The following is an 18,153-nucleotide window of genomic DNA, read 5'->3' as shown; positions in this document are numbered from 1 at the left end:
CGTTTGGTATGAAACGGAAATGAATCGGTAGCTTTACACTGTTGAAAAACTTTAAATCGTTAGTAGTCAAGCGGGAGTAACGTCATAAATTTCTACACAAGTAGCCTAAAACTAAAGATATCAAAGTAAAAAAAGTAAATATTCTACACCTAGTTTTGCCTATAAAACTGAACAGTCTCGAGTATTAGTGGAAGTAGTCTGTAACCAACCACTTGAGTAAGTAGTGCGAGTAGCCATACCTACTCGAGTACTCCGAAAATGAGACACATTTTGCATAAAACAGAAAAGAATAGGCAGCATTATACCGTACTTGAAAAACTTTCATCGGCACTCAAGTAGAAGTAACGTCACAAATTTCTACACGGGTACATTTGAAAATTTAGAATAGAAAAGTAAGTATTGTGGACCGTGTTTTGCCTAAAACAGTGAAAACTATCAAGAAGAAGTAGTCTGAAAGCATAACTATGAGAGTAAGGAATACAAGTAGGAAAAAGTTACTCAAGTACTCCAGCAGAATTGATAGAAGTACTTCATTACTGGCCACTTCTGATTGATAGTTATACAATAAAGTGATTTTTGGACAGTACCTTGAATCCAGTTGAAAATAATGAAACTTTGACAAACTTTGACCAACTACAAGTTGAATTGAATTAGATTGACTGCTTTCAAAGATGGCCGGTGGTCACGCCAGTGTTGGCATGACTCGAGTCATGACTTTACTCGAGTCACCTTTTTTGTATGACTTGACTTGACTCGAGTCCCTTTGCTAAAATGACTTGACTTGGCGTATCAGAAATGTGGATTGACTCGTCACTCGGAGCAAAATTCACGAGTCAATTTCAAGTCATCAAGTAATCGGTTTCGATCAAAATCACTGTCTCCATATGTTCGGATTGTTCGCAAAACGCTGGTGTAACCCATGAGAGTGACCAATCATTCAATGATAGCGCGTTTTACTGAGCCTCCACTGTTCTCTCACAAATAAATTGGCCGCAAACTAAGTGATCGAAGCTTACAGCTTACGTTGTCGTAAACTAGTATAGTAAAGTAATTTAATAGCAACATGTCTATTTCTGTTCCTTGTTCTTACCTCAACCAAACCTCTTGTTTTATTGCAATTGAATTCGAATATAGTTTATATAGTCCTGAACCATTGGAGCAGGCTGGTATTCTATCATATCATTTTGTAAATGGGTAATGTATTGCATCTTATCAATTCGTTTCCCAATTCTCTATTTTGGCTGGTAACTATAAACTGAGGCTATGCAATTACTTACGTAGTTTAGCAGTTCAACGTATATGTGACCGATACAGCGCCTTCTTGCGTGTATATTTAACTCTATATTGGTTCATCGGTTCAAAATCAATGACCACTCAATCTGTATATCAGAAAGCTAGCAAAATGCAATGATGTAATCATGCCTCATACTTCGACAAGGCAACTTGACTTGACTCGAGTCTCCTTCGAAAATCGATTGACTTGACTCGAGTCAAAATGTGCAATGACACGGAATGACTCGTGACCCGAAGGTAGTGACTTGATCCCAACGGTCAACACTCGAACACTGGGTCACACAACTTATGATTGCCATAATCAATCAAAGTACTAATTGATAAGGGTATAACGGCGCTTCTACGTTTTACGATCATGCCTTGTTATGATCGTAAAACGAGAAGCGCCGGTATATCTAAGTTACCAATTCCGCCAATATCAACAATTGACAATGATGTCACTAACTACATTCTACCCGAGTTGCACCAATGTTGTTAACAATGTTGATTGTCGACATCGACAGAATAGATACACCCGTTAACTAGTATACTTTTTCAATATACAGGACCACCTCATGAACGTTCAGCACAGTCCTGTTGGCATACTGGTTTATCTCTGTGGGCTCCCGAGAAATTAATGTTGTTTACTTATACAATGGCGTCATCCTACGGGCACCGTAAAATAAAAAGAGAAATCTTAACCTTGCGGGGACCGTCGCTGTTTTCCAGAAACTCCATCGTAGCGTCCTTCGATGTACAGGTTAATATTGTGGACTTTGGACTTCAGTCCACCGTTACAATTGGAATGGCAGGGTTAAAAATAAGGTGTTCTTTACGTCGCAACTTTCGTATCTGTTTCTGTCACGTCTTCTATCCTATAATTACCATCACCCTTCAAATCAATCTCCGCACAGTAAGGGGGTACTGATAGATATTGCTAGCTAACTGACTGACACTTGTAATGAACTATATAATGCCAAAACAACAGTGAAAGAACCTGTATCGTTTTATTATCATGTCTATCGATTCAAGATACCGCAGGAATTGCATTCAGTTAAATGTTTAGTAACTTTATCAGTTACAAAATAAACACTACAAATGCAATAAAGCGCGAAGATTTTGGTAACTACGCCAGCACGTTGTCCTATTCAAATGGGTGATTGTAAATACATCACCCGCTTTTTTACCAGTGAGAACTTTTCGCTGTTCAGCTTTATCCGACCTGAAAGTGGAACGACGAAACAAACAGACGGCGCATGATTTCGAAAACAAAACAGGCATTGATGGAACAGGAAAACAGGAATTGCGACAAAGCATGCTTTTGATTATACTTGATTAATTTTCCTCTGTTTTAATTGACTCTTTCACTGATTTATTGCACCTCTTAGATATTTTCGCCATGAAATACATCAAAAAACTTCCAAAAAAGTTCGGGAAGTGCCATGTAGAGAAATTGTGCGATTCGAATAGAGTAGAAATATAGGCTATCGAAACCAATTTAGTATCAGTTTCGTTTTATTACCATTTTTATCAATTCTAGATACCACAAGAATTGAAATACAGTGAAAGAATAATGGATGGAAGGAGTCGAAACTACTACAGCTGGTTTCGAATTGTCGGAGGTTTATCTAACGTCCTTCTCCCAGACGTTAATATTCCTACGAAAAATACCAGGCTAAGGACAGATACAATAGGAAGAGAATGAAAAGAGCAAGAAAACACCAAGAGCACAGTCAAAATGATAAAAATCGAACATTGAATACATCGGGCATTAAAATTTATCATCAGTCAGTAGGCCAATGTGGATGTTACATTGATAGAATGTACTATGGTTGTTACCGCATCCTCCTATTTGTTCATAATAGTATATCGCACATGTGTTATTTTTCTTCAGCGGATGAAAATAATAGAATCGCTGATTATGATAATATAGTCAATCAATCTCTTACTACGGCCTACAAATATTAGATTAGGCCGGTGTCAAACCGCACGGGTTTACATTACGCATTTCATTTACAGTAACCATCGCTTCGCTTACAAGAAAACAAATATTTAGAGCTAGGATGCCACAGATATTTCAGCGGCACTCACTCGCAAACTTCATTCCATATTTTGTGTCTTCTACCGCGTTGATCTTATTTACATCGCCAAGGCCTGGGTGCCTGATTCCAAAGAGTAATCCAAGTCGTTTCGACACCGTATTATCTTTTCATTATATCGCAGTCTTGTGGTGTTTTGAAATGATAAGATAAATAATAAAATGATTCTGATAAGTTAGCAGCGTTACGTGATAACGCACAGGAACCGATTTCGAGTTTCATGTGAGCTCTGCGCCAACGTAACATGACTAGTAGGGCGTCGCGTGGGAATGTCATTGAATGTGAAAAGTCATTGGATACATACGTCCTCATGTTCTATTTACTTGATCCATAGCAGAATGAGCTAGAAATTTAGCAACATTTGGAGGCCTACGAAACTACCGAAATCGATGAAAACTGAGAAATATGCGTCACACGATTGCATTTATAGGGATTTGAATTATGACTACAGTAGCCTACCCCTATAGTGGTCGCGCCGATAGAGGATAGACTGATCCGATTAGAAGAGCTTTTTCTGTTTTTAAAGGCACAGTAATTCAATGTACAATTGAAAAATATATTCATATTCATTATATTAGTCGTACGGTATTCATTAGTATACTTGCCAAATTGCGGAGTTATTAGAATAAAATATTTAATTTTGTCTGCTATTGCGAGCGCGGTGGGTAGAAGATGGCGGAAGCCCATGCCGCTGTGGCTTTTCAATTCACCGTAACTCCTGATGGTCTACGATTTCACGTAAGTACCGGCAGCCTACTTTCAGTGGTTCAGCTCGTGTAATACATCATACATTTAAATCTAAATAAACCTGTTGAACAAAATATAGTGGTTGTCTGATGAGTGACAAACTATAGGCTTAGCATGGAAATCATGCAAACCTCACATTTCCGATTCTGATAAGACCATTCGGCCCTACTTAGACTCCAGTTGATTGTATCTTGTCCTACACCTCTTTCGTTATCATTTTCATATGTTAATTTTCATCTTATCGCATTCTTGTAGCGTTTTGAAACGTTGAAATCATTAATATACTGAACTGATCTGAGAGCCTTGACTAAATATGAACAGAATATTTTTAATCACTATGGAGATTTTGAATACCAGATGCTATAAATAATAAGATTTCCTTTTTTCAGATATCTAGTGATGCACTACGGGCGATTTATTTGTCTGGCATCCGTTCATGGAGGAAAAGAGCAACTCGGTTCAAGGTAATTTGTACCATATGGCTATTTTGTTGATCGTGTACGGGCTTTGCTGCCATTTTAAGGTTGTTATTAGTTGAATGATATACTCATATTGAAATAAACCCGAATGTTTTCGACTGACACTCGTCAGGGGTTGTCATCAGCAACTAATAGAGAATTGGAAAGAACATTATATATCAACGGTCGTATCATCAAATAGGATCTTTCTAATTCTCTACGAGTTGCTGACGATTACCCCTGAGGAGTGCCAGCTGAAAATGTGCGGGTTTATTTCAATATGTAGGCTATATATTATTCAATTGTATATTGAAGCTCGGTACTTCAAGAACTTATAGTTGTAGTGTGGATAAATATAAGTGAGGAAGCAATCAGTGTATCTTTTTAAGGTGTTTGGACAGCGATTGCTGGAGAGAAATTGCGAAATAACACATCTTGTGTACCCTCTCTGATACTAGACTAGTGCCTCAATTGCTATATGTAATTTTTGTTACAATCCTTATTTGTGTTTCAAACTTGGAACAAATGGATGACCAATCAATATCAAAAAATCAATAACAGAGTCCTCATTTCAACTGAACAAGGCTGTTCTTTTTTAGAATCGTTTCTTGAGTGGCGTGTTCCCGGCAACCTTCACAAGCCTGTTTATTGTGATTGGCCTCGTCGCCTTGGCAACGATTTATGACTTTGACCTCTCATTTGGATACATCGAAAGTCTGGCATTATACATTTCGGATGAGTAAGTAGCAGACAATAGACATGTACCAACTATCAATCTAGTTAGTGGAGGGTGGACTAGGTACTAGTTTAGGAGTAGTGCTAGTTCTAGTTGTAGTTGCGGATTTTGAAAAGTGAGTAGTTTTAGTTCTGCATTTAATAAACTTTGTTTTAGAACAACTAGGAATCACGTGTTGTCATTTGGATTGAATCGTGATACCGGTGTTCTGTTCTGTTATGTTCTTGTAGCCATTGCTAGCTCAGAGTCATCACTACTAACAGTCATGTAGACATTTCAAACTTGAAATCCTGTCCTTTTGAAATGCCGTTTTTGTTTCTGATATTTCTTAGCTTATTTGCAAATTAGTAATTCGTATCAGTTGTGTTGAAATTTTCTGATTTTTCGAGGCCGTTTGTTTCAGTTGTAATTGTGAGTAAGTAGTTCTAGTTCCAGTAGTAATTTTGAAAACACAGCAGTTTGCAAAAGTCTGTTAAGTACTAAGCAATATATGCTGTAAAACATTTTTCTACATCCCAAACATATCTTTGTGAAGGCTGCACTATTTAGACCCTCTACTCCGTTGCTTCTTCTCTCCTCCATCATCCTCTCTCTCTTCGGATGGCTGGTGGCGGTGCTACTGATCAGATATTCTCTCAAACTGCTTCTATGCTACCAAGGATGGATGTTCGAGGCCCGCGGGCGCGTTTCACTGGGCACCAAAGTTTGGGCAGTACGTTTTTTTTCTATGGAGTTAATTTGAAACTATGTTGACGGTTGCCTGTTCATTGCCTGTCCAGGTCGCCACAAAGGTGTTTTGCGGTAAAGACCCGCTACTCTACAGCTACCAGGCCTCGTTGCCACGTCTCCCAGTTCCGTCAATCAAGGACACCCTACAAAGAGTAAGTGCTTACTAGGGTTGGGCACAATGATTCGAGTACTTGAATCAGAATTAGTATTAATTGTAATACTTGAGTCGGGTTGTGAGAGATTTTCTCGAGTACTGAAATGACACGCCCTTTTCCACTAAGAGTTAATTTATCAACGAGTCAACAAAAAATAGCGGCTCCAGTCATTACAACCCTGCGATCATGACATCGTAATATGTGATAGTCGAATACTTGACTCGAAGCCTAATACTCGGGTCGGAATGGAATCAATCAGGTACTCCAATTTTCTCAGCCATATTGCTTACCATTGACGCCTTCGTAAAACCAACAGTGTTGGGATCAAGTCACTACCTTCGAGTCACGAGTCAATTTGAGTCATTGCACATTTTGACTCGAGTCAAGTCAAGTCAATCGATTTTCGAAGGTGACTCGAGTCAAGTCAAGTCACTCGATTTTTGGAGGTGACTCGAGTCAAGTCGAGTCAAGTCAAGTCACGAGTCAAGTCACAATTCAAGTCAAGTTGCCTTTTCGGAATATGAGGCATGATTACATCATTGAATTTTGCTAGATGTCTCAAATACATATTGAGTAGTCATTTATTCTGAACCGATGAACGGATATAGACCTAAATATACACGCAAGGGGCTGTATCGCTCACACATTCGTAGCACTGTTAAACTACGTAAGTAATTGCATAGCCTCAGTTATAGTTACCAGCCAAAATAGAGAATAGAGAACCGAATGGATAAGATGCAATACATACCCCTTTACAAATTGATATGATACAATTCGAACCTACGCCAATGGTTGAGGACTATATAAACTATATTCTAATTCTATTTAAATAAAACAAGAGGTTTGGAACAGAGAACAGAAATAGTCATTTTGCTATTAAATTTCTTTACTATACTAGTTTACGACAACGTAAGCTGTAAGCTTCGATCACTTCGTTTGCGTTCAATTTATTTGTGAGAGAACAGTCAAGTCAAGTCATTTTAGCAAAGTGACTCGAGTCAAGTCAAGTCATACGAAAAAGGTGACTCGAGTCTGACTCGAGTCAAGTCATGACTCGAGTCATCCCAGCACTGAAAACCAACTGTCAATTGTCTTTGTTCCAGTATCTGCGCAGTGTACGTCCGCTCGTGGACGATCCAGAGTACGACACCCTGGTGTCTCTTTCTCAAGAGTTTGAGGCAACTGTCGGATATCGCTTGCAACGGTACCTGACCATCAAGTCTTGGTGGTCCACGAATTACGTTACTGATTGGTGAGTGATTATTCGACCTAGGGTGACTGCTTCAACTTTGAAATTTATTCCTTACTCAATTCCGAATTGGAAATATACACAACAAAAATCAAATTTAGTTCGTATCAAATCAGAAATTTTCAGCTCTTCCAAATTTGATTAGAATTAGATTGATAGCTACGTATTTTTTTCCAAATTAGATCAGAACAAAAATTAAGGAATTGGCAAAAACTTTGAAATTGAGTCGCGTCCCGAATAAGAATGAAAAGCAACAAAATTTGAGTTCATTTCCTGTCATACCAGAGTTCATATCAAATTACATTTCATTCTTGTGAGTGTAGTGGGAGAATGGCGAATGTCTCTGTACAGCAAGCTTGGCAACTAGAATTACCTATTTCACCAGGTTTCCAGCAAAAGTCATCTTGTGTTCCAGGTGGGAACAGTACGTCTACCTCGCGGGCAGGGGTCCCATCATGGTGAATTCAAACTACTACGGCATGGACCTGATCCACATCCAACCGACTCAGCGTCAAACAGCCCGAGCGGCGACCGTTGCACATTGTCTGTTTTCATTCCGAAGCATTCTCGATAAAGAGAGAATAAAACCGGTACTTTTCTGCGGCCGACGTTCTGAAGGACACGTTTCCGAGTTTGATTTTTGTTTGATAGATTCGAGTCAACGGGCTGGTCCCTCTCTGTTCGTTTCAGTATGAGAGAGTCTTCAACACTAGCAGGATACCGGGAGTAGATATCGGTCAGTATTGTTAGCAGTGAATTCGGTACGCCCAACCCTAGCGTAAACCATAGCATAACTCTAACCCATAATCCAGTGTTGGGATGACTCGAGTCATGGCTTGACTGGATTTCACTTTTTCATATGACTTGACTTGACTCGAGTCACTTTGACAAAATGACTTGACCTGACTCGGTGTGTTAAAAATGTGGATTGACTCGTGACTCGAAGCAAAATTTTCAACTCAATTTCAAGTATCAAGTAATCGGTGTCGACTAAGTCGCTCTACCTGTCCTATACAATAGGGGTCTTCAAAAATGACTTTTTTTCTCAAATCGTACTGGCTACTTGATAAAATTGTTGGGTTACCTAATTTAGGCCTAGACACCAAATTTGGTTCAATTCCAACCAGTAGCCGCTTTGCTACAGGAGAAGAAAGTTTCTATTTATTATATAAAAATTAATAACAAAAAATTTGAAAATTTTCTGCTCACCCCATGAAAGTGTTAGGTTGTCTATAGAAACGATGTTCACCAAATTTGGTTGAATTCCAACCAGTGGAAGCGGAGTTATTGCTGTCCAAAAATTTGGATTATCAATAAAATAGTATTTACGGTGGGCACCACTATAATAAATAGATATATATATCGACTTTTCAATTAGATGAAATAAAAAGGGCAAAAGAAAACAGGAAACAAAAGAACATCGAGATAATCAGTTTTTGGCTCGAGTTAGCGTCTCCAACGCAGGCGATCGTGGGCGTCTTCAAGCGACAGCCCGCGTTGCGCTAGATCAGTCTCCATTGTCGAGCGCCATGTTTTTCGATTCCAGCCACCTCTGCGCCATGGCTCCGTGGGAATGTGATTGATGATGGCAGCCTATAATAAATAAAGAATTGGTCACTGTAAATACTATTTTATTCATAATCCAAATTTTTCGACGGCAATAACTCTGCTTCCGCTGGTTGGAATTGAACTAAATTTGGTGTGTAGGCTTAAATTAGGTAACCTAACAATTTTATCAAGTACCCAGTACGACTTGAGAAAAAAAGTCATTTTTGAAGACCCCTGCTGTACAATGTACAGTACATTCATGTTCTTGACACGCTGATATGACTCGATTGACTCGGTATAAATTTCTCGATTAGGAATTAATAGCGCCTCGATCTGTACTGCAATGATAGTCAAAATGTGCAATGACTCGATATGACTTGTGACTTGTTTTCAACACTGCCATAACCCCAATACATTGATACATGCTGAGTGCCAAATTCACCATGTACCGTATATCACAATTCACGGTGATATACATTGAAACATTGATTTTCAAATTTATTAATGCAATGTTGATGCATCGATTTCATAATTACATTAGTTATTACTTTTCTAATGCCGAATTGTGCAATTTTATTACAGACCAGAACGTTCACCAGATGGACAGCCGGCATATCGCGGTCTACCACGCGGGCCGCTGGTTCAAAGTCTACTGTTACAAGCACGGCACTCTGCTGGGACCGGCCGAGATCGAGGATCAACTGGAACAGATTGTCAATGACGCGTCGCAGCCCTCGCCAGGAGAAGAACTGCTGGGAACGTTGACAGCGGGAGAAAGGAAGCCGTGGGCCGAGGTGAGACCCTTTTGGAGTAGTCGAGTATTTTTCATGGACTTGCCTAAAAAAACGCTGCATACCAAATATGACTCGATTCCAACTAGTAGATGTGAACAGAATTCGAAAATTTTGGAATGTATCAAAAATATTTGTAAAGAACAATTTTATATTTTACTGTCAACCCCATGAAATTGTTGAGTTGCTTACAAAAACGATGCAAAACAACATCTGATGCAATTCGAGCCTGTGGAAGCTAAATTATTTGAGTTGTTCAATAATAATTGTGGGATTACCCTTACCCACTGTCCAGGCTAGTTTTGCAAATCCAAAATTTTTCAACTGCAATGTGTAAGGCTTTCTAAGTCTTGCACCACACCTCCATGCTATCCTGGTATTGCTGAACGCTAAGCGGGGAAATCATGGATACCAGTGTTACTAATCGGGTCTTTGGTCTGAGCCAGCGGGGGATGGAACCCACGATTGAACCCATACCAATCAAGAAGTCCGGATGCTCCATCGTCGCACTATCTTGTCATGTGGAACTCTTGACTACTTTGACCATTTCTGTTCAGGCCAGACGTGATTATTTCTCTTCCGGATTGAACAGAGAATCTTTGGGCGCCATCGAGAAAGCCGCTTTCGTTCTGATACTGGACGACGAGGCTCAGCCTGTAGATATCGACAAGCCGGAGACTATTTCCGCTTTTGGACGTTCTCTCTTGCACGGGAAATGCCACGACAGGTTTGTGTCTGTCTGTACTGTTGATGGACAAACAATATCTTGATTGGGCCGAACAGATGGCTTGGACTTGATGTAGGCTTACTATTTTAAAGTATAGCAGACTGCAGCAAGCTTAAGCCATCTGTTTGCTTGTCTATCCAAATTCTTATGCCAGAGGTCATATTTGTTGATACGATTGTTGATATACAATGTTCATTTGGATTCTCTAGCTGTTGCGGACGATTACCCCTGACGAGTGTCAGCCGAAAATAGTCGGTTTCAATTTCGATATATTATTCAATTGTATGTTGAACTTCTGTCTGTACGTCCTAGAGTTCCTTCCAATAACTTGATATTGTTAATTTATTCACTAAAACCTTTTCGGCCGACTCTAATCGGCAGCGTTTTCCCACGTGGTGAGCAAGGTTGGGCACAATGATTTAAATAGTGAGAGACAAATTTTTTTTTTCGGGTACAGAAATCATGCGCTCCCTGCCACTAAGGGTTGATTTATCAACATAAATCGTAGTTTCGATACTATTTTCCACTATGGAAGCTGTAAACCTCGATTGGTTGCAGCATACAAAACATGCATTACAAAGTTATGCACATTACTGGAAATGACGTGTCTGCGAAGTCGTGATCGACACACGGCATTGTCACAAAGTGCAATGGAATTGGCATGGTCGGAAAAATACCAAATTACCTCTATTGCGAGGTAGGACTGGCGTCTGTGGTCGCATAAACAGTAAATTTTAACTGGATCTTTCATATTCAATCCAGAAGCGAATCGCTCAGGAACTCAATTTTGTACACTCCTACTATTGAAAGTCAGTCGAAAAGCTTTCGGTGAATAAATTAACAACATAGAGTTATTGTTCCCGTTCCGCGTAATTCCAAAGTTTTGAACCTGAAACGACAAAGCTTATCAAATCTTGTCGCGCAGATGGTTCGACAAATCCTTCCAAGTGGTCGTCTACAAGAACGGTCGCTTCGGAATAAATGCGGAACACTCGTGGGCCGACGCGCCCATCATGAGCCATATCACGGAGGAGGTGCTGTACGAAGAATTTGTCTCGTTCAAGTACAAGGAAGATGGGAGGTGCGAGGGGGAGCTGACCACAACGCCGTTGCCCCCTATTCGTTTGAAGTGGAATATTCCCGAAAAGGTAAGAAGCCAGTTTCGAATGTCTGACGCAGGGTTGTAGTGACAGGAGTCTTGAGTTTTTTGTTGACTTGACTTGACTCGAGTCATTTTTTTAAATTTTGAAAATGAATATTCATATTCATGTGACTCGAGGATTTAACCGGGTGGCAACTGCGGGCTTTTCTGAAAAATAGTGCTTCACTTTTCAAAACTGTAAAAACACGACCTTAATGGGATGCGAAACCAACAAGTAATATACTGTTGGATTCAGAATGTCGACGCCTAACCAACTACGCCACGAAGCTCAGACGAGAGCGGGGCAACCGAGCGTGTATATAATCAAGAAGACGAGATAACCTTGTTGTAAAAATGTACATTTTTTGGTTACTTTGCTTCCTTATGAAGTTCACAACGTATACCTAGTGCGAATAAGTACGCGCTGTTCACTGCGGCAGAGATATCATCTTTCAAACAAGCCATGAGTTACCGCTCATTCAAACTAATTCGATCGTTGCTAACAATACATGGTATTTGATATCATATTCAAAATTTTTAAACTCATGTAGCTTCATTTCTACTGACTGGAATGGATTCAAATTTGGTGTGCCTAGCAAACTTTCTAGTATACTTTGTGTTCAAATTGTCCGAGCATCACAATGGCTGTCAATTTATTCAAATTCAGTGAAGTTTTGGAATTGCGACTTAGCTAGATACCATATATTTTGAACATCGGCCGGATATATTGGGTTAACGGTGAAGGTCTGATGAAGAAAATCCGATACTCGCAACAACGCGCCGCTTTGTGGTGTGTTCTGTTATTTTTTGCTGACACTTCTTATCAGAGGGCTTATCGGATCTTCATTTTGTACTTGAAATAGCTTGACATTACATTGCTATATTCGGCCTTCGACCCACTTTGACCACCCTCTTTTTCAGTGCATCGACGTCATGAACGCGAGCTACAAAATAGCACGGACGCTCGCCGACGATGTGGACTTGTTTGTGTTTCCGTTCCGGCATTTCGGAAAGGGTTTGATCAAAACTTTTAAAATGTCGCCAGACGCTTTCATTCAGCTCTCCCTGCAACTCGCACACTTCAGGGTGAGTAGGCCTGGTTTTTCTTGATAATAAGTTTTCCAAACGTAGAGTTGGACGATTAAAAAACTTTCAGCGCTTCCTAACTAGAATAGAATTATAATCGTAGCTACCCGGCATGTTCTTTTCAAATTTGATTGGAATTGAATTATGGATACTCAGTTTTCCAAATCAGTTTCGAGATATTTCTAGCTATACAGGTTTTCGCAAATTAGATTTGAATTAGAAATATAGACACGTCTGTTTTACAAATTAGATCAGAATTAGAAATATTGACACGGTATTGCACGAATAGATCAGAATCACTGAATTCGCAAATACTTGAAAATTGAATTCCATTCCGCATTAGAAAGAAATTCGCCAAAAATCAAGTCAAGTTCATATCAACTAGATTTCATTCTCATGGACACGAAAATTGTCTGTACAACGAGATTGACTCGTTTGGCACGATATAGTTTTCCTGTAGCATTTTCAGGAAGAGCGGAAATTCGATTAGAATTAAAATGAGAACATAGAAACATTTTACTCTGTTTAGTCTAATGAGATTACAGGAAGGGTCCAGTCGCCCATGTCTGTGTGAACGGCTTTGTTTTCTGGCAGGACAAAGGACATTTCAGCCTGACTTACGAGGCGTCCATGACGCGTTTGTTCCGAGAAGGCCGCACAGAAACAGTCCGATCTTGCACCATAGAATCCTCGGACTTTGTGAGAGCCATGCTCAACGAGGACAGCACGGTAATGCCCGATTGTCGCTTTTCTGCGAGGATGCAGTGTTTGACTCTGGCGTTTCACAGAACGAAGAGAGAATCTCTCTCTTGAAGAAAGCGGCCGATCGGCACGTTCTCGGTTACAAAGAAGCAATGACCGGTAATATATAATATATTGATATTGAAATGACCCCGAACATTTTCGGCTGACACTCGTCAGGGATTTTCAATTTTACATTAAAGTTCTACACCTGCTAGAGACTCTGCGCATATTTCATTAGTGTTGTGTTGTTATTCAGTTATTTTACAGCAGAATTAGTCTATTAGTTAGTAATTACGCGTTGTTATCTGCTGTTTGTGGCCTCCGTGTCACTATTAGAAGTCAGCAATCGACATCACCGCACCTTATGACTTATGCTACCCAGGGTTGTAACCTAGTCACAAGGTTCCGAGTCACGAGGAGTCAAGTCGAGTCATTTTCAATTCACCGCCTAGTCCAATTCCAAGTCAGTGAGTAGAAGGTCAAGTCCAGTCATAGTGTTGTGACTCGAGTCTGAGTCCAAGTCATTTTGTTCATTGTCCAGTTTTGAGTTCGATCCGATTCAACCCTCTTTTTTCAACTCTGCTCCAGTGATATGGAATGGCTCGCATTCATAATATCGGGATTTTCTTCAGTCCTGACACTTTCTGGCCCTATTTTCAAAAGTATCAGGACTGATAGACGAAATACCAATCATGTGGCGACTTAACTATTCTTCGTAGTTACAATGAAATGTCTGTCATGACCGTCTTAGTCTCGAGTCATGCGACTTGGTTCGAGTCATGCACAATGACTCGAGTACAAGTTGAACAATACACATATTTACTCGAATCGAGTCATTTTATGCATTTGGAAAAATGACTCAAGTCGAGTCACCAAATTATCGGGTGACTCGAGTCATTACAACCCTGATGCTACCTGATTTTTATCGCTTGTCATTTTATGTTAAATTCTATTATTTTCTATTACTTTTCATTCAGTCCGTATGCCTCCTTTTTACATCGCCTAAACCAGGTGGGTGTCTGATTTCGAAGACCACATAAAGCCGTTTCGACACCTTACTACCTTTTCATTGTATCGTAATCCTGTATCGTTTTTGTAAGGATAGAATTACTAACAATAAACTCAATTCAGCTACATAATCCGATATTTCGAATTTGGTTATCTGCGTTTACCGATCTTCTGATAGTAGTCGGTCGAAAATCTGTGATGGCAATAAATTTGGCAATATGAACATGTTGCAATATTCAAGTTCTATACTTAGAAAAACCTATTTATTATCAACTTTGTTTCACAGGCAAGGGGATCGACAGGCATTTGTTCTGTCTTTACGTCGTGTCAAAATATCTCAAGATCGAGTCTCCTTTCCTGCAGAAGGTCAGAATATCGCTTTTTATCTTGTGTCTTGATTCTATAGGGTCAGTGAGTTTTATCGTATATTTTAACAATCCGTTAAAATGCCAATAAACTGACTGCGCTGACGATTTATCGGATGTCAATGGTTGACGCCTTGAGCACACACGCGTGACCAGACTTGTACAAACTACCAATTTAGTTAGTTGACAGTTAACTACCTACTGTTTTTTTTAGTTGTTCTACTTCGAGTTCTAGTTGCGCATTTTTAAAAGTGAGTATTTCTGGTTCTGGTTCTAGTGACCAGTTTCGAAATGTGAGCAGTTCTAGTTCTAGTTGCGCAGTTTGGAAACCCAGTGCTTTGTACAAGTCTGCGCGTGACCCGTCATTTCTCCTAAGTCTGACTTGAAAATTGTGGGTCAGGTGCTCTCGCAACCCTGGGAATTGTCAACCTCTCAAACGGCCATGAATCAGAGTCTGCGTAAAACTGCACCCAAATACCTCAGCGCGGACGCTACCCCTTTGGGCGGGGGCTTTGGCCCGGTGAGTGTGATGTCATTGTTGAATGACGATCACAAAGGGTATGCAAATGAGGATGAAATAATTTGAGATCCATGACGACTAATTTACGGTTTGATTGTGATATATCACTAAATCGATTATGCATGACTCTTTCCTAGCGATTTGTTTTGTAGTGTCGAGTACGATTTTGTGCCGGTGTTGATGTTTACGGCAAGTTTTAATGATTTATCAATTGGGGCTCCTGTGTATTGTGTGACATATCTGTGAAGTCGTGATCGATTGTCACAAAGTGCCAATAGGCATGGTCGAAAAACTATCGAATAATCTTTAATGTGATGTAGAACTTTTGTTTGATCGCGTAAAAGGCACATATTTGAACTATCCACTTATCCATACTGTTCCAACGCCATGATAAGCGATATTCGAATACTCTAAGCCTACTACTCGGGATGAAATCGAATTTGCGCAGTCCTAGTCGCATTTCCAAGAACTGTGATCAAACCCACTATGACGTTTCGTTCAAGTGTTCTAATTGCCTCTGTTTTTCTCTCCCCCCCCCCCCCACCCACACATTTCAATTCGAATACGTCACACGACCAGCCCCTTCCACCTTGCCCCCCATGTCCCACGCCTTGACACGAGCAGGTTCTACGGGAACCCTGGAGACTGTCCACGTCCCAGACGCCTCACCAGCAAGGGATGCGGCTGGATCTCAGTAAATATCCGGACTTCATCTCGCCTGGAGGTGGATTCGGGCCAGTAAGATTGTAGCGATAAATGATTTTGGCTTCTTGCGTCTGTCGCGGAATTCATGCATGCATGTGTTGGCTGGCTTGGTTTTGCTGTTTGGGTGGTTGTGATACTGCATGCTCGCTAAGGATGTTCAAAAATACCCTTTTTTCCAAATTTTACCGGCTACCCCATGAAATTATGAGCTACTGAATAATCGTTGATATTGAAATAAGCCTGAATATAGTAGAGAATTGGAAAGAACATTGTATATCAACAGTCGTATCACCAAATATATTGTTGATGCTGCCTAAAGAAAACAATGCGTAACAATTTTGAATCAATTCAAACCCATAGAAGCGAAGTTATTACAGATTATTTCTATTGTTTAGTTGGTGGAAGTACTAACCACAATGTTGCTGTGAATTTTTCTTTTCATCGTATATACTTGTTTCGACATAATTTTGCTGTCGAATCCGTTTAAAATGATATGGCAATTGCAAATATCTTGATTGTGGCCGATTATAAAGATCAGGATATTGGCTTTCGTTTACACATATGGAGCAACAATTTTTCTTTGTAGCTAAATGATAGAATTTCCTGCCGTAAATACTATTTATTTCAAGTCCGAAAACTCCCTTCTACCGGTTGGGATTGAGAAAAATTTGACGTCAGCCAGTAAAATTTGAGAAGAATTTATTTTTGAACTTAACCCAAATCTTTGCATTTTATGCTTGTTGAATTTTAAGCATGAACGGATTTTCACCAACTGAAACGCATTTGCATTCTGCATGGATGATTTGTTTCATTATTTCACCGAGAGCTCTTTTTTGACTGCTATCAAATGAGGATAGATATATATTCAATTATTAAAGAAAGCTTCTTTTCATAGTGAAGATTTTTTGAAAGTAGAAAGTTATTTTGGGATATGCGAAATTGTCATTGAAACCGTGTGAATAGCTCTATGTCACAGTAACTATATATAATTGAAGACTCCGACTATTTTGTGGCGTCATTTAGAAATGAACGGTGTTATTACCTTGAACTGTGTATTCCTATGTTGATTTCGGTCGCTTTATAAGAAATATTGGAATTTATTCGAAGTGGGGGTGACCTTGTCTGAAGGTAACTTTGAAAATAAGCTATCTGTAACGATTGCTATTCACGTAGCATTCAGTTTCTTGAGTCGGACAGTTTGAAAATTTTCAGATTTTTCAAATTAGAATTGCAGTTACACAATTTTTCCAAATCACATTAGAATAAGTGAAGTCGCAAAATACTGGGAAATTGGATTGAATTGCGAATTACATAGAAATACCGATGCAACAAAATCAAGTTCAGTTCATATAAAATCACAGCACGAGAATGGCAAATAAATGTCTGTATGGCAGGCTGGGCTCGTTTTGCACGATACGGTTCTCCTGTAGCATTTTCAGGCAAACAAGAAATCAAAATTAGAGTATGGAATCATTTCACAAATTAGACTAGAATTAGAATACCGGCATTTCGCTTGTAACTAGAATTATCTGGCTGTTCAAGTCTGGCTTGACTGAACTGGGAAGGAAGTCTTTAGCATGGGTGCATTCATTTAATTGATTCCCACAGTGTGAAGGGGCTTGTTTTGAAGCGGCGTGATCAGACGTGTTTGAATTTTGCAAGGTTGCCGACGACGGTTACGGAGTTTCGTACATCATCTGTCACGAGAACACCATCATGTTCCACGTTTCCAGCAAGTTGTCGTCGCCTGAAACGGTGAGTTTACTGTCGGAATTTCTCCGGCATAGCAGACCTGAGTAAATTATTGGATTTTCAAAACGCACAGCTTGAACTAGAATGTCAAGAACAAGAAGTAGAACTACTAGCTTTTAAAAAATTTGCAATTGCAGCTAGTACTACTCACTTATCGAAACTTGCAGCTGGAACTACTCACTTTTAAAAATTTGCACTACAACTGGAACCACTCACTTATCAAAACTTGCAACAGAACACTCTTTAAAACTTAAAAGTGGAACTACTCACCTTTTCAAAACTTCCAACTGGAACTAGAACTACTCACTTTTTAAAACAAGC

At 39.7% G+C, this 18,153-nt stretch overlaps 3 protein-coding genes and 1 long non-coding RNA gene across 12 annotated transcripts in view; 1 reads left to right on the top strand and 3 right to left on the bottom strand.

Moving 5' to 3' along the window:
* Nucleotides 1–1,966, bottom strand: part of LOC145453444 (uncharacterized) — a 46,319-nt gene extending 44,353 nt beyond the window's left edge. Inside the window, exon 1 of the long non-coding RNA XR_013919766.1 lies at nucleotides 876–1,966. This is a non-coding gene — a long non-coding RNA (uncharacterized LOC145453444). The remainder of the gene's footprint in view (nucleotides 1–875) is intronic.
* The window catches only part of LOC145453438 (histone H2A.V), a 215,225-nt gene that overhangs the window by 41,247 nt on the left and 155,825 nt on the right, over nucleotides 1–18,153 (bottom strand). The window lies entirely within an intron of this gene.
* Nucleotides 1–18,153, bottom strand: part of LOC145453428 (cleavage and polyadenylation specificity factor subunit 5-like) — a 181,578-nt gene that overhangs the window by 7,938 nt on the left and 155,487 nt on the right. The window contains exon 1 of one of the 4 annotated variants that reach the window (XM_080331414.1): nucleotides 1,975–2,126. The exons of the other annotated variants lie outside the window; for them this stretch is intronic. The gene's annotated coding sequence lies outside the window, so the exon portion shown is untranslated. Of the gene's footprint in view, nucleotides 1–1,974; nucleotides 2,127–18,153 lie in introns of those variants that run through there. 4 annotated transcript variants of the gene reach the window in all.
* Nucleotides 1–18,153, top strand: part of LOC145453424 (carnitine O-palmitoyltransferase 1, liver isoform-like) — a 76,524-nt gene that overhangs the window by 56,760 nt on the left and 1,611 nt on the right. Inside the window, exons 2-18 of one of the 5 annotated variants that reach the window (XM_080331406.1) lie at nucleotides 3,948–4,109; nucleotides 4,508–4,582; nucleotides 5,176–5,315; nucleotides 5,862–6,024; nucleotides 6,092–6,193; nucleotides 7,300–7,448; nucleotides 7,861–8,035; nucleotides 8,097–8,181; nucleotides 9,576–9,787; nucleotides 10,342–10,511; nucleotides 11,437–11,659; nucleotides 12,574–12,738; nucleotides 13,333–13,467; nucleotides 13,527–13,599; nucleotides 14,777–14,856; nucleotides 15,256–15,375; nucleotides 17,743–17,835. In XM_080331406.1, coding sequence (XP_080187532.1) covers nucleotides 4,044–4,109; nucleotides 4,508–4,582; nucleotides 5,176–5,315; nucleotides 5,862–6,024; nucleotides 6,092–6,193; nucleotides 7,300–7,448; nucleotides 7,861–8,035; nucleotides 8,097–8,181; nucleotides 9,576–9,787; nucleotides 10,342–10,511; nucleotides 11,437–11,659; nucleotides 12,574–12,738; nucleotides 13,333–13,467; nucleotides 13,527–13,599; nucleotides 14,777–14,856; nucleotides 15,256–15,375; nucleotides 17,743–17,835 — 2,226 coding nt within the window. In that variant the 5' untranslated portion in view covers nucleotides 3,948–4,043. Of the gene's footprint in view, nucleotides 1–3,899; nucleotides 4,110–4,507; nucleotides 4,583–5,175; nucleotides 5,316–5,861; nucleotides 6,025–6,091; nucleotides 6,194–7,299; nucleotides 7,449–7,860; nucleotides 8,036–8,096; nucleotides 8,182–9,575; nucleotides 9,788–10,341; nucleotides 10,512–11,436; nucleotides 11,660–12,573; nucleotides 12,739–13,332; nucleotides 13,468–13,526; nucleotides 13,600–14,776; nucleotides 14,857–15,255; nucleotides 15,376–15,954; nucleotides 16,114–17,742; nucleotides 17,836–18,153 lie in introns of those variants that run through there. The other 4 variants (XM_080331405.1, XM_080331407.1, XM_080331404.1 and 1 more) reach the window with 4 other exon arrangements.

This window comes from Botryllus schlosseri, chromosome 13, assembly GCF_051294905.1.
Source record: "Botryllus schlosseri isolate E-star chromosome 13, Bs_hap1, whole genome shotgun sequence".
Lineage (NCBI taxonomy): Eukaryota > Metazoa > Chordata > Ascidiacea > Stolidobranchia > Styelidae > Botryllus > Botryllus schlosseri.
This window is presented reverse-complemented; position numbering and strand designations above follow the sequence as displayed.